This window comes from Lipotes vexillifer, unplaced genomic scaffold (assembly GCF_000442215.2).
Source record: "Lipotes vexillifer unplaced genomic scaffold, Lipotes_vexillifer_v1.1 scaffold744, whole genome shotgun sequence".
Classification (NCBI taxonomy): Eukaryota; Metazoa; Chordata; class Mammalia; order Artiodactyla; family Lipotidae; genus Lipotes; species Lipotes vexillifer.
Window position 1 is genome coordinate 38,831 of NW_006788282.1, and position 15,758 is coordinate 54,588.

The following is a 15,758-nucleotide window of genomic DNA, read 5'->3' on the forward strand; positions in this document are numbered from 1 at the left end:
AGCCCATGTTGCAGATGCAGGTGGTGGGGGTGGTGGAGGGGGAGGGAGTGAGAAGTTATGCATGTCAAACCCGGGAGGAGGGAAGGGATACTGTGGCATCATAGGACCGTCCTGTCTCTGGGGTGGAAATCCTGAAGTCTCCTGAGGTACCATGTGCTCTGAGTTATAAAACTGTGGAGGTGGGGGCCTGCCAGGACAAGACCGAGGATATCTGCCCCGGGAAAACCCTCGTGTGAATTCTCTGCTGTGATATCCTTTTGAAGGCTCTGAAGCAGAGTTATGAACATTCCAATTCTGATGTACTTCTGCAAAATCTTCACCTTTGGGGAAAAAAGCATAAAAACAAAATTAAAATTAACTGTAATACATCAAAAAACACTGTTTAGGGGCTTCCCTGGTGGTGCAGTGGTTGAGAATCTGCCTGCTAATGGGGACATGGGTTCGAGCCCTGGTCTGGGAAGATCCCACATGCCGCGGAGCAAATGGGCCCGTGAGCCACAACTACTGAGCCTGTGCGTCTGGAGCCTGTGCTCGGCAACAAGAAAGGCCGCGAATAGTGAAGAGGCCTGCGCACCGCGATGAAGAGTGACCCCTGCTTGCCGCAACTAGAGAAAGCCCTCGCACAAAAACGAAGACCCAACACAGACAAAAATAAAATAAAAAAATAAATAGATAAATAAATAAATAAAAGAATAACGCTAGAGGCTTCTATGCCCCTAGTAAGAAAAAAAAAACACTGCTTAGAATTTCAATAACGTCTTCTTTAACTTCCAGTATACCTTACAGTAATTACAATTTTATAAGGCTTAAAATTATCAATTTTAAATGAATCCAAAAGGCCAGAGATCAGGTAAGGGAAAGCAAGACAAAACTTTGCGATGATAACCAGTTGATTTCAGTCAAACACCATAGAGAAAACTGGACAGGAACCTCACTCACATTCTCAAAGGCTGAGTAAGGGGCCTGGCTAGCCCTCCCAACCAGGGTGGTCAGAAGAGGTTGAGCAGGGAACCAGTTTCCAGCCTCCCCTCAAAGACAGTGGAGACCTCATGGGGAACCTGGACTTGCATCCCCACCAGCAGTAACACAGTGTTCCTCCACCTCCTGTACTTGGGGTGGAGTCAGAGAAAACCCAGGAGAGTCAGGACTTTCATCAGTGCCCAGCATAACAAGGCCATCCCCCATGGTGTCAGGAGCAGTAACGAGGCACTCTTACCCCGACCAGACACAAAAGGAGGCCTGCCCGGAAGCACTCTTACCCCCACCAGACACAAGAGGAGGCCTGCCCATGTGTAGCAGTAATGATTCACCCTCAGCTTCAGATGTCAACAGAAGTTATAAAGAAAAGCTTAACTCCTATCCCCACCTGGTAGTATTAGTAATAACGCAACCTCCCTCCTTTCCCCACCAGAACAGTTTTAAAAACAAAAACAGCATAATAACTAATATGTCCACGTTTCAATTAAAAACCACTCGTCATACCTAGAACCACAAAGATTTGAAACTCAATGAAAAAGGAAAACTGAGGCCAACATCAAGACAAAGATGTTAGAATTATCAGAGAAATCTTTTAAAGTAGTCACCATAAAAACACTTCAATAAAAAATTAGGAACACACTGAAACAAGTAAAAAATAGAAAGCCTCAGCAAAAAAAAAAAAAATATATACAAAGAAGAAAAATAAATTTCAGAACTGAAAATTTAATAATCAAAATTAAAAAGTGAAGGGAGGGCTCAACAGTAGAATGAAGGGACAGAAGAAAGAAGATAGAACAATGAAAAGTAGTCTGAAAAGAAGAAAGGAAATAAACTGGGGAAACAATGAACAGAGAGCTTCAGGGATCTGTGGGACTGTAACAAAATAACTAATATTTACATCTTCAGAATGCTAGAAGGAAAGGAGAAGAAAAATGAGGGAGAAGATGTACTTCAAGAAATAATGACTGAACAGTTCTCAAATATGGCATAAGACATAAACCCCCAGATTCAAAAAGCGAAATAGATTTCAGTCAGGATAAACCCAAAGAAGTCTACACCAAGAAACATCACAAACTTTTAAAAACTAAAAACAAAGAAAAAACATGAAAGCAGAGGAAGAGAGAAATGATACCCTACCCACATGAAAAAAACAATTTGAACGACAGTAGATGTCTCGTCAGAAACCATGGAGGCCAGAAAGAAGTGGCACAACATTTTTCAAGTGCTGAAAGAAAACTGGCAATCTAGAATTCTATATTGAGTGAAAATACCCTCAGGAATCAAAAGAGTTTCTCAGACGAAGAAAAGCTAAGAATTTATCTCCAGCAGACCTACTCTAATAGAATGACTAAAGCAAGTTCTCTAAACCGAAACAATAAAAGAAAAGACATCCGGAAGGAAAGAAAAACATAGTAAACAAAAACAGGAGTAAATACAATAGAATTTCCTTCTGTGACTGAGTCTTCTAAATTATGTTTGATGGCTGGAACAAAAATTATAACCACTAATGTGATTCTTATTGTATACACAGGAAACATTAAAGCAATTTATATTATTAACAAGGGAAAATAAAGGGACATATAGAGAGGCAAGGTTTCTACACTGCACTCAAACTGGTAAAATGACAACAGCAGATTGTGATAACTTATGTATATAAAATTTAAGACCTAAAGCAACCATTGAAAGAAAAGCACACCAACTGATACAATCCACACCGCAGATAAATGCAAATGGAATTCTAAAAAATGTTACAGTAACCAAAAGCAGGCAGAAAAAAGACAACAGAGAAATAAAAACTAGAGAGAATACAGAAAAACACAGATTTAAAGCCCGAATATATCAATAATACAGTGGAGAAAGGACAGCCTCTTCAATAAGTGGTGCTGGGAAAATTGGACAGGTACATGTAAAAGTATGAGATTAGATCACTCCCTAACACCATACACAAAAATAAGCTCAAAATGGATTAAAGACCTAAATGTAAGGCCAGAAACTATCAAACTCTTAGAGGAAAACATAGGCAGAACACTCTATGACATAAATCACAGCAAGATCCTTCTTGACCCATCTCCTAGAGTAATGGAGATAAAAACAAAAATAAACAAATGGGACCTAATGAAACTTCAAAGCTTTTGCACAGCAAAGGAAACCATAAACAAGACCAAAAGACAGCCCTCAGAATGGGAGAAAATATTTGCAAATGAATCAACTGACAAAGGATTAATCTCTAAAATTTACAGGCAGCTCATGCAGCTCAATAACAAAAAAATAAACAACCCAATCCAAAAATGGGCAGAAGACCTAAATAGACATTTCTCCAAAGAAGATATACAGACTGCCAACAAACACATGAAAGAATGCTCAACATCATTAATCATTAGAGAAATGCAAATCAAAACTACAATGAGATATCATCTCACACCAGTCAGAATGGCCATCATCAAAAAATCTAGAAACAATAAATGCTGGAGAGGGTGTGGAGAAAAGGGAACACTCTTGCACTGCTGGTGGGAATGTGAATTGGTTCAGCCACTATGGAGAACAGTATGGAGGTTCCTTAAAAAACTACAAATAGAACTACCATATGACCCAGCAATCCCACTACTAGGTATATACCCTGAGGAAACCAGAATTCAGAAAGAGTCATGTACCAAAATGTTCATTGCAGCTTTCATTACAATAGCCCGGAGATGGAAACAACCTAAGTACCCGTCGTCGGATGAATGGATAAAGAAGATGTGGCACATATATACAATGGAATATTACTCAGCCATAAAAAGAAACGAAATTGAGCTATTTGTAATGAGGTGGATAGATCTAGAGTCTGTCATACAGAGTGAAGTAAGTCAGAAAGAGAAGGACAAATACCGTATGCTAACACATATATATGGAATTTAAGAAAAAAAAATGTTATGAAGAACCTAGGGGTAAAACAGGAATAAAGACAGAGACCTACTGGAGAACAGACTTGAGGATATGGGGAGGGGGAAGGGTGAGGTGTGTTAGGGCGAGAGAGAGACATGGACATATATATACTAACAAACGTAAGGTAGATAGCCAGTGGGAAGCAGCCGCATGGCACAGGGAAACCGGCTCGGTTCTTTGTGGCTGTCTGGAGGGGTGGGATAGGGAGGGTGGGAGGGAGGGAGACAAAGAGGGAAGAGATATGGGGACATATATATATGTATAACTGACTCACTCTGTTATAAAGCAGAAACTAACACACCATTGTAAAGCAATTATACCCCAATAAAGATATTAAAAAAAAAAGCCCGAATATATCAATAATTACATTAAATATAAATGGTCTAAATATACCAATTAAAACACAGATGTTGGCAGAGTGGATTAAAAAACATAACTACAGGGCTTCCCTGGTGGCGCAGTGGTTGAGAGTCGGCCTGCCGATGCAGGGGACACGGGTTCGTGCCCCGGTCCGGGAGGATCCCACATGCCATGAAGCGGCTGCGCCTGTGAGCCATGGCCGCTAAGCCTGCGCGTCCGGAGCCTGTGCTCCACAACGGGAGAGGCCACAACAGTGAGAGGCGCCCGCACCGCAAAAAAACAAAACAAAACAAAACATAACTACAATCTACAAGAAACATTTCAGATGATCCAGTCATGTTGAAAGTAAAAGGACAGAGCAAGCTACAATATGCAAACATTAATTAAAAGAAAGAAGGATTAGCTACATTAATATCAGATAAAACAGGCTTCAGAGCAAAGACTGGGACATTTTATAATGATAAAGGGGTCATCTACCAAGAAAATACAGTAATCCTAAATGTGCATGCCCCAACCACATGCTCTCTCTCAACAACTGACAAAACAGCTCTACAGAAAATCACTAAGGCTAGAGAAAATTTCAATACCACCATCCACTAACAAGATCTAATTGACATTTATAGAACACTCCACCACACAACAGCAAAATACACATTACTTTCAACTTCCCCAAATAATATTCCTAGATAGACCATATTCCATAAAACTTTTTAAAAAATGTAGAATTGAAATCATACAGATTGCATTCTCAACCCACAATGGAATCAAAAATAGAAATCAATAACAGAAAAATTACAGAAAAATCTCCAAACACTTGGAAACTAAATAATACTCTTCTAAATAATCCATTGGTCAAAGAGGATGTCTTAAGGTAAATAAAAACAAACAAAGGAACATTAAGCTAAATCACAATAAATAAAACACCAATATGTGTGGAACAAGTTTAAGCAGTAGTCTTAAATAAATAATATAAGCTCCCACCTCAAGAACCCAGAAAAACCAGAACAAAATAAACCCAAAGCAAGCAGAAAGTTAATGATAAAGAGCTGAAAGAATGAAACTGCAAACAGAAAAGCAATAAAGAAAATTAAATGACATAAAGAAATGGCTCTGTGAAAAAGCAACATAATTGGCAATCCTCTAAGCAAAACTGACAAAGAAATAGAAGACACAAATGATCAATATCAGGAAAGACATCAAAAGGATGTTAAGGCAATAATGTAAACAACTCTACACACATTACTTGACAAATTAGATGAAATGGACCAATTCCTTGAAAAACACAACCTACTATAATCTATGGAATGTGAAAAAGGTATCACTATTAAGGAAATTGAACTTGTAATTAAAAGTCTCCCAAAAAAAGATAACTCCAGGCTGAGGTGATTCACTGGAGACTTTTTACCAAACATCTAAACAATTAACACCAAATCTACAAAATGTTTTCAAGAAAATAATAAAAAAAAAATTCCCAAGTCATTTTATGAAGCTAGTAGGAAGCTTCTGCTGACATCAAAACCAGATTAAAAAAAAGAGAGAGAAAGAGGGAGAGGGAGAGAGAGAGAGAGGGAGAGAGAGGAGGGGGGGGGAGAGAGAGAGAGAGAGAGAGAGGGAGAAAGAAAGAGAAAGAAAGAAAGAGAAAGAAAAGAAAGAAATGAAAGAAAGGGAAGGAAGGAAGGAAGGAAGAAAGAAAGACCAATACTCCTCATGAATATAAACATAAAAATCCTTATCAAAATATGAGCAAAATTCAACAACATATACAAAGAATTATACACCACAGTTTATTCCTATGATGCTCATTCAATATTCTAAAACCAATGTAATCTACTTAACAAGGTAATGAACAAGTCATGTGATCTTATCAATCAATGCAGAAAAACAATTATCAGAATTTAAAATTTTGACAAAATTCATGATTCCTGAAAAAAAGCTCAGGGAAAACAGAACTAGACAACTTGATAAAGGACATCTACAGTACCCCTACACCTAACATTATACTTAATGGTGGAAGACTGAATGTTTTCTTCTATGACCAGGAACAAAACATACTTACTCAATATAGTGCCAGAAGTTATAGCTAGTAATGGTGAGAAAGAGAGCTAAATATGCATACAGACTGGGGCATTGTTCTTATCTGCCACTGACATAATTGTCTACATTGAAAATCTCAAGGGAGAAACTCCTAGAACTAGTGAGTTCAGCAAGCTCACAAGACACAAGCTAAACATACAAACAGTAATTGTATTTCTGTATTCTAGAAATGAACACATGAACACGAATTAAAAATGCAACACCATTTACAATGATTCCAAAAAAATGAAATACTCAGGTGTATATCTGACAAAAAAATGTACAGGACTCGCATTCTGAAAACTACATAATGCTGGTGAAAGAAATTAAAGATCTAAATTAATGGTGATGTGTACCATGTTTGTGGAAGACTCAATACAGTTAAGATGTCAATTTTCTCCAAACCAACATACAGGTTTAACCCAATTCCTATCAAAATCCTGGCAAGACTTTCTGTCAATACAGGGAAGTTTATTCTAAAATTCATATGGAAAGGCAAAGGAACTAAAATAGCTAAAATAATTTTGAAAACTTTCAGAAAAAAAAAAAGAGAGAGAGAGAGAGAAAATCTTTGGGATGTAGGTCTAGGAAAGAAATTCTCAGACTCCATAAAAGCAAAGCAGATAAACTGGGCTTCATCAAAATAAAAAAATTTTGTTCTGCAAAAGATCCTTTTATGAGGATGAAAACACAAGCTACAGACTGGAAGAAATTATGTATAAACTTTCATAACTCAAGAGTAAAACACAGAAATACAATTAGAAAATGGGCAAAAGACATGAACAAAAACATCACTGAAGAGATACACAGCAAATGAGCTCATGGAAAGCTGTTCAATATCATTAGCCATTAGGAAAATGCAAGTTAAAAATAACAATTACATATCATTACATACCTATCAGAATCGCTAAAATAAAAAATAATGACAATACCAAATGCTAGTGAGAATGCAGAAAAACTGGGCCACTCATACATACACTGGTGATAGGAACGTAAAGTGGTAAAGCCACACGAAAAACAGTATGGCAGTTTCTCAATAAACTAAACATGCAACTACAGTGGACCCTTCAAATTACATGTGTTTGAGCTGCACAGGTCCACTTATAAGCAGATTTTTCTCAATAAATACATACTATACTATCCAGGGTTGGCTGAATCCACAGATGTATAACTGCGGATACAGAGGACCGACTGTAAGTTATACACAGATTTTCAACTACATTGGGGTGTATGTGTGTCAGTGCCCCTGACCCCAAAGTTGTCCACTTGCAACTGTATCATATAACCCAACTGTACTCTTGGACATTTATCCCAGAGAAATGTGAAAATTTGTGTTCACATAAAAATCTGTGCACAAACATATAAAGCAGCTTTCTTCATAAAACCCCAAACTGTTAACAATCCGAACGTCTTTCAATGGATGCATGGTTAAACTACCTGTGGTATATTCACACCACAGAATATTACCCTGGAATGAAAAGAAACTTGATAAATACAACAATCTAGATGATTTCCAGAAAACGGTGCTCAGTGCCAAAACCCAATCACTAATTTATATAACCATCCTTGACAGGACAAAATATATCACAGAAATGGCACAAAGATCAGTGGCTGTCAGAAGCTAAGGAAGAGGCAGGAGGAGGGAAGTGGATGTGGATATAAAAAGGCAGCATGAAGACTTTCTTCTGTGATTGCATTATGTCAATAGGAAATAAAACACCTTGACTTTAGCTTAAGCACCATATCATTTAATTCCAAAAATGGAAGTAAATAGCTTTCTAAAAAAAAAAAAAAAAGTACTGATGAGTACAAATGATTCTACCAAGGCTTACTTTGCCTTTTACCCCTAGGAGCCATTTTTACATCCATGAGCCTGAAAAACCACCAATGAATATCCCCTGTGACTCTCCCACCACATCGCATGCTGTGTGTAATGCCTCCAATGCTAGCCAGATGCCAGAGCATAAAGAGAAGACCCCCAGATGTTTCCCTCAGTTTTATTACTGACGAACTTATATAGATGTAAACGAAGATGAAAAAATGACTATATATTACATTTAACTCACCTGGTTCATTAAATTCAGATCTGAATTTTTTCCGGCCTTGAATCTGAGATTTTTTTCTCTGTTTGGCTTCTTTTTCCTTTTCATCATCACTGAAATCTAAGGCCTTGCACAGAAAAATAGATTTACGTCACATGCATTTACCAATTCAATGGTATATATTTAACAGTGACCCTGACAGAAGAAAAGTTACCCTTTTCAATACTTAATATTTACCAGTAATATTCAAATCAGATATGATAGAAAAATAGTTTTTGATAAATGCCTAATGACTCTAACACAGAAGATGAGTACTGAAGATTTTTTTAGATTGTTTTGATTTGAATTCCTAGAAAGTTTCAGATAGGTAACTTTAAAATGCTGATCTTAAACACGCTTCAGATACGGGCATTCCCTAGCTAGAAATCTGACTTCCAGCTTAGAGTCACGATTCATCATAGTGCCAGCTGCCAAACAATTCGAAAGACAGGAGTAGTTAGGAATAAGCAAATACATAAATTATCAGATCTAATATAAAAATGGAAGTGAATATTATACCCTTCATTCATTCAAAAATTTACACACACCCATTATATGCCAGGCACTGTTTTAAACACTTTATAGGGATTAATTATTTTAATAATACAATGTGAGGTACAGTAAGGAATATAAATAAATAATAAGGCAAAGTAAGGGTGGGGAAAATCACTAGGATGCCCTTTGGATAGGACCGTAGGAAAAGGCTTTGATAAGTAGATACATGAATGACCCAACTTCCAAGAAGAAATCATTTTAAATTACAAGAGGGAAAATTCAGATGTTACTAAGAATTGGGATCCACTGTTACAGCCTACCAAAAACCAAGACCTATTAGCTATGTATAACTTCTATGATTTCTTGGAATTCAGGTATTTTACTATCCTATTAATTTCAGAAAATAATTACTATGTTTCGTTAAAAAAATACAAAAGCAGGGTCACTATGTATACATGTGTTCCCTAATTAAAAGGAAGAAATAAAATACATATGAAAGATTCTATATGGGATTTTCAGTATGGTCTTGCTGAAATATATTCTAGATTGAACCTTCCATGAACCAAGAGTTGATATGCCTCAGAATCTATAATCAAATTCAAAAACATCAACTAATTTTAGTACCTTGAAACACATGATCTTCTATTACTGATCTTTAATGTGCTAAAATTTTTAAGCTCATGTTAAATTTGGTATTGAGCCAGACACTCGAAAGTACTGAGATCAGATGGAAGACACTGCTTTCTCTGAAACGGTTCAAATGAGAAAACAGATAAATAAGCCAATAAACAAGTGCTATGACAGTGCTCTGGGATTATGGGGCAAAAGAGGAAAGAGGGCAAAGAAGACTTGATACGGGAGACCCAGGATGAATCTCTGACGATGAGTCAGCAATGAACAAGGAGAAGGAAGCTTTTGGTGGGTGGAGGATACATGCAAAGGCACCGTGTATTAGAGAAGTACAAATGGTTCTCTAAGGCAAAGCGAAAGCTTCTTACACAGCAAACTTTGAGACGATGAAATTGGAGAAGTTAACGAAGACCCTTATGGGGCCAGTTTAAATAACTGGACATTATCCTAAAAAGCAGGAGGACACCAATGTAAAGCAATTATACTCTAATAAAGATGTTAAGAAAAAAAAAAAAGCAGGAGGGATGTATTAAAGGATCTTAACGGGCAATAGTTTATTTTAGAGCGACTACTTTGGCAATATTTTGCTACCACCTCACAAAATCAGAGAAAAATTCACACTTTTCTTATTAATTTAAAATTAATTTAAGTTTGCATTCAGTGAACACATTTATTCAACTCAAATTATGTATTCATGTTAGAAACGGATGTGGAGATGAATAAGATGTATTCACTATTATGCTCCTTTATTCCAGTTCAGTATTTCCTATTTTCAGGGCATGATTTTTTTTTTTAAGTTTAAACCCCACAAATTCCAAATTCTAGTCTACAATTAAGAACAGGCAATAATCCTATACGACAAAATCTGATCATTATAAAATTTAGAATCTCAGAGTTTCTCATATTACGGAAATAGAGACATCCAGTCGACTACTTGGAAAAAAACAATTCCCATGAACTATGTTGTGATTTAATTTTAAAATTAACCCAATCAAATCAATTTTATAAACTATTAACAATTCCATAATTAACAACTTTAATGCTTAGGTCTAAAACAACAGGGATGTGTTAGAATATCTGGATTTCACAAGAAATATGTTTCAAGACCTTTGTGAATCCCCAAATACTTTTAAGATGTCTTGAACATAACTAAGAACATTAAGTGAATCTTGAGGGTCTTAGTGGAAATCACATGTACACATGACACAAATCAGAAAACATAATCCCATGGCAGTGTGGATACTAAACTAGGACTGCTCACTTGTTAAGTGACTATGTAAGTGGGCACTCCCTGACTGACGCTTCAGCAAAATCAGAAATTAACATAGACCATGAACCTTCAGCACTGTTTGAGAACATCTAAAATGACCAAAATTAAATCTGAAATACCAAGAATTTACAAAACTGAGAAACTTCATCAGAACTACTGAGCACATTTTAAAACTTCCACTTATAATAATTACAATTTTTCTTTTATATTGTATAAATTCACACTATTTTAATAAATGTATACATTCACTGCTGTAATTTTCATATTTTAATAACTTGAAGACCATATATATCAAGCTACTTTGAGACATAAAAATAGTCTTGCTGGCATGGATTTAAGAAAGAAATACAAGAACACTCTTTAGGGAGGTAATTATACTGTAAAAAATGGAGAAGTAGGTAAGACTGTAATGATTTTGTACCTCCAAAAGAAAGGCAGTTTATTAAAAGCACCATCAATAAATGTGATGGTGTATAATCACGTCCCACATGGTGACCTTACTAAAGAAAAACAATTTTTTTTAATAGTGACAATTCTGCCTTTCCCAGGCCTCAACGGAATTGATAAAAATAGGACATTTTAAGGAAAATGATAAGGTGATAATTATTAAAATGTGACTGAAAAATTTTTTTCCTGAAATGATCACAAACGTTGGGCAGTATAAAAGCCATCTGGGACAGGGGAGAGCACATAGGCTGGCAAAAGGCAGTGTGACTGGTGAGCAGCCTTGAGGACCTGCTTCAGGATTTATAAGATTGGATTCACAAGACTGATGGATTTATAAGATTGAGTCCTACCTTCCTCTCTCAAATACTGTGTAAAATGATGGATTTCTAAGATTGAGTCCTACCTTCCTCTCTCGAATACTGTGTAAAAACACTTATACGTGTACCTCTGGTGGTGGTTCTTGATCATTCTTCCATGATGCATCTGATCCCCTATCCCTAGGGGGGAAAACAAAGGTCAAAGGGTCAAGGTACTTACTAAGATTTTGTTAAGTGCTTATAACCTAATAGTATGGAAAATAATAAAGTAGAAGACCTAAGCTCAATCCTAATTTGCAATATATATGAAAATAAGAGCAAAGAATAAAGGCTCATTTCTGTGTTCTTTACCTCATTTAAGAAGACGTGGGAAAGGCACACATAAATATTAGGAGCGGGGAATCAGAATGAGAAGCCGAGGCTGTGCTGTGCAGGGCAAAGTGGTTCTGCAGTTCCTAAGTAGCTCCAGACGCTCTGACTTTGACTGATAGTTTCATGATACCTGAGCTCAGCTCATAAACTTCCTTCAATAGATGCTTAACCAATACCACAAGGTCAAAACGCTGTTCCAGATGCCAAGGACACAAAAATGAGTAAGAGGCATTCCCTTGTCTAAGACTTCACAGGTTCAACAACAGAGATCACAACATGAAATTCTTCTTCCTTGATTTACCTGAGGAATATCAGTGATCCTCCCTGAGTAACCAAGGCTTGCTCTAAGACTGACTCTCAAAGACGAGAGGGTGAGACAAAGGGCATCTAGTCTGGGAAGGAGGAGGAGCTTTGGAGACCCCGAAGGACAGTATCATCACAAGCATTAACTACTTTTGGTGGAAAGTTTTACACTCTATGACCAACAAAAGCACGAACATCTATTATAAGTACAATTATAATTTCTGAAACCTCATTTTAAATCTCATCTGGTTAATCTTCTTGATTTCAAAGTTTGACAGTATTTGTTATTCAATTACATTAAAATATTACAAGGTATTAGGAGATTTTGCCCTCCCTGCTTGAAACCAGATCTCAAAAATAAATGGAAGATTCTCAGGAATTAATTCATTAAAATCATTAATCCATTAATCCACAATCCATTAAAATCAATTTACAGATGTCTGTGGGCTGGCATGACATGAAATCATTAAGTTTGCTCTAAAATTTTAATTCAGAATTTTGACATTATATACGATTTATACCAATGATTTTTCTGCTTTTAATTATCATCTTACACCCATGCATTTATCATAGCTCCAGGACTCCTTTTTGTATGGATACCATCTGATGGCCTGCAGTGCCCTTAGTGTGGAATCTTAAAGGTGTAAATGGTAAAAGCTCCCCAAGTAGGGTATCACCACAGAAAACCAAAATCTACTATAGGAAAGATCAAGCAACATTTCAAACAGCATCTTTAACAAAAGACTTAGTTCATGGGAAGCTAAGATTAAAATAGCCTTACTAGAAGAAGGTAAGCTGGAGAGAAGCTGAACTTCTCCACCTCAAAGGCAAAGGAGTCTCCATGACTGATACAAAAAACGCAGTCTAGAACAGAAGCCTTTGTCAGGCTGGGTTTCTACAGGGTGGGCTCAATTTCCCAATTCTTTAGTTTCTTGTTCTTTCTTTCTAGGACAAAATTCTTGTTCTTGCAAATCAGTACAAAGACTGCTTCTAAAAACATCTTCAGAAAATATTTTCAACCTATCTACTTTTAGCTAAAATATTTTATCTGTTAAAAGCTAAATATATGGCACATCCAGAGCAACAGCCTAATATTCAAACAGAATGAAATGCTAATTATTTAAGGCATGATTTTAAAACATACTAAAACCTTTATGACTTTGTTGTCTATTTAATTCACCTTTCTTGTCAACATTTAGAAAAACTAACCTTATGCAACCTGAAGAACACCTTAAGTTCCTTCAGATAATCGTGTGGATTCTTAAACACAAGTTTAATCAATTATCAGGAATAAAATGTTCATCTCATTTCAGAGATTATTTCCAATAACTGAAACTAAGACTGGATTTAATATGTAGGTGGTAGAGAGGCCTTCTCATGGCCTGCAGCTGGGACTGGCACCAGGGTTTGACAAGCACCAGGGTTACTACTCACTGTTAGCTCCTGCAGAAACCACACCCCTAATGCTTCACCTGTATTTCAAGTTTCCAACTGAAAGACAGCTAGATTTCAAAGGGACTTCTGTGACAAACTGAGTGCAAAGTCTTTTCAGATTTAAGATCTACTCTCTGCCAATCCCTTGAGGGCTTTTCTTCTGCCCCTAACTGGGCAATATTTTTATTGGCTCATATTCATTACATCTTTCCAAAGCATTTAACTTATGTTTATAGAAAAAGCTATTCTACTTGAATTCATATGTCACTGGTTTGTGCAAAAATTAATTATGTAATTATAATAAAAAAACCTAACTGATATAAACAGCTCTACAGCTAACACCTGGCAACACAATTTACACTTGGCAAATATACAGCTCATCGGTGGGAACAGAAATATTATCAGACACATGCCACAGGCATCATATAGCATATTTCATATAGTATCCAGACAGAAGGGAGACCACTGGTTTGCTGGTGAAGTCAACCCTGTTAACCATGGCTTGATACACAACACACATTTTAGCTCTCTCTTCTACTAAGTTTATAATTTATAAGTAACCTGAAATTTACTCATTTGCTTTTCTCTTCTTGAGAATTACAGTTTAATTAAATAGTGAAGCCTATGAATGTAATCCAAAGAAATTTTTATTTAAAATGGAAAAGGTTTTTTTAAAAAAATTATAATACTAATGGTAAAGTAGCATATATATGAAAGGAGGTATATAATGGAAAAAATAATGAATTAAAATTGACAAAATGTATATGGCCTAAACATGCTCTTACTAGTTGATCATGTCATCTGGGGCAAAAGATACAAATGATCTCGACCTATAAAGTCTGATAACAATTGTAGCTTTCAGAGATGTTACCAGGAAGACAAATGAACTCTTTGTTAGATAGATACCATTTTAACTACAAGAAACCACATCACTGAGAATTACTCGTAAAACATAAATATTAGATAAGCAAAGAAATAGCATGCCAATAACATACTTACTGTTTAAGTTTTTCTGTGAATATATACTGGGTGAAGTCTTTCATTGATGGAGCAAAATACATAGTGTCCTTTATTTTAATACTGTTATTCTCAACGTGCTCTGAAGAATTAAAGCGTAACACATAAAATGGATGCGCTACAGGTCCAAATATCTCAAATATCTATGAAAGAGAAGACACATAAAGTTCTCCTTTAACTGCAAAATAAAGAAACCCGATAAACGTTTTCAAAGGTAATGCTGTCAATATAAAACCAATAAAAGTTTAAGTCATTTCTGCATACTCATAAAGCCTTCATATTTTGATCATAAGTGCATTAGCTTATTCCAGATTTCCTTTCTATGAATCTAAAATAACTGTGACAAGTTTGTTCCTTGCTAAATTTAAATCATTTTGGTGGTACCAATTACCAACCAGACGCAAATAATAAATTTTTGTTTTTGTTATTGTTCATTTAAGTTATCAGATACGAACAAAAAAATTACAGTTGGTAACGTTTGAGAAATAAAATGCTGTCATTTTAAATCTTATGAAATGGAACTTTTCGATTCTTTTAGATTCAGTCACTTTTGCTGTTTCCAGAGTTGTTAACATTTTTATAATATTAAACGACAACATTTTTAAATTCAAAAAGTAGTAAAGTAGATTTGAACTTGAAATTGTTTATTTCTCAAAAACCAAAGATACCATACAGCCTTTAACTTTTAGGTAAAGGAACTGCTTTTAGCATATCTATTATTTTATTTTTGAAAATGTTTTATAAATGATGAAAGGGAGCCCCTTGATTTCAAACTCTTCCCAATATAAATGCCTGAGTTTTTAAATATGTTTCTGCTAATAAATGTACATTATAGAAACTAGACCATGATCAGTAGCAGTGTAGATTTTTTGTCTTTTTCCTATATTTTTTTTCTTTTAGACTATATCATATTTTTGTATATTGCTCCATTTTAACTATTTTTTTTAATTGAAGCATAGTTAATTTACAATGTGTTCGTTTCAGGTGTACCTTAAAGTTATTCAGTAATACACACGTGTGTGTGTGTACTCTTTTTCAGATTCTTTTCCATGAGAT

General features: G+C 35.7%; 1 protein-coding gene across 1 annotated transcript in view; it reads right to left on the minus strand.

Moving 5' to 3' along the window:
* The window catches only part of NAF1 (nuclear assembly factor 1 ribonucleoprotein), a 40,260-nt gene that overhangs the window by 243 nt on the left and 24,259 nt on the right, over positions 1-15,758 (minus strand). Inside the window, exons 5-8 of the mRNA XM_007461540.1 lie at positions 14,685-14,845; positions 11,705-11,756; positions 8,403-8,505; positions 4-320 (exon numbers count right to left, since the gene is read on the minus strand). Coding sequence (XP_007461602.1) covers positions 4-320; positions 8,403-8,505; positions 11,705-11,756; positions 14,685-14,845 — 633 coding nt within the window. The remainder of the gene's footprint in view (positions 1-3; positions 321-8,402; positions 8,506-11,704; positions 11,757-14,684; positions 14,846-15,758) is intronic.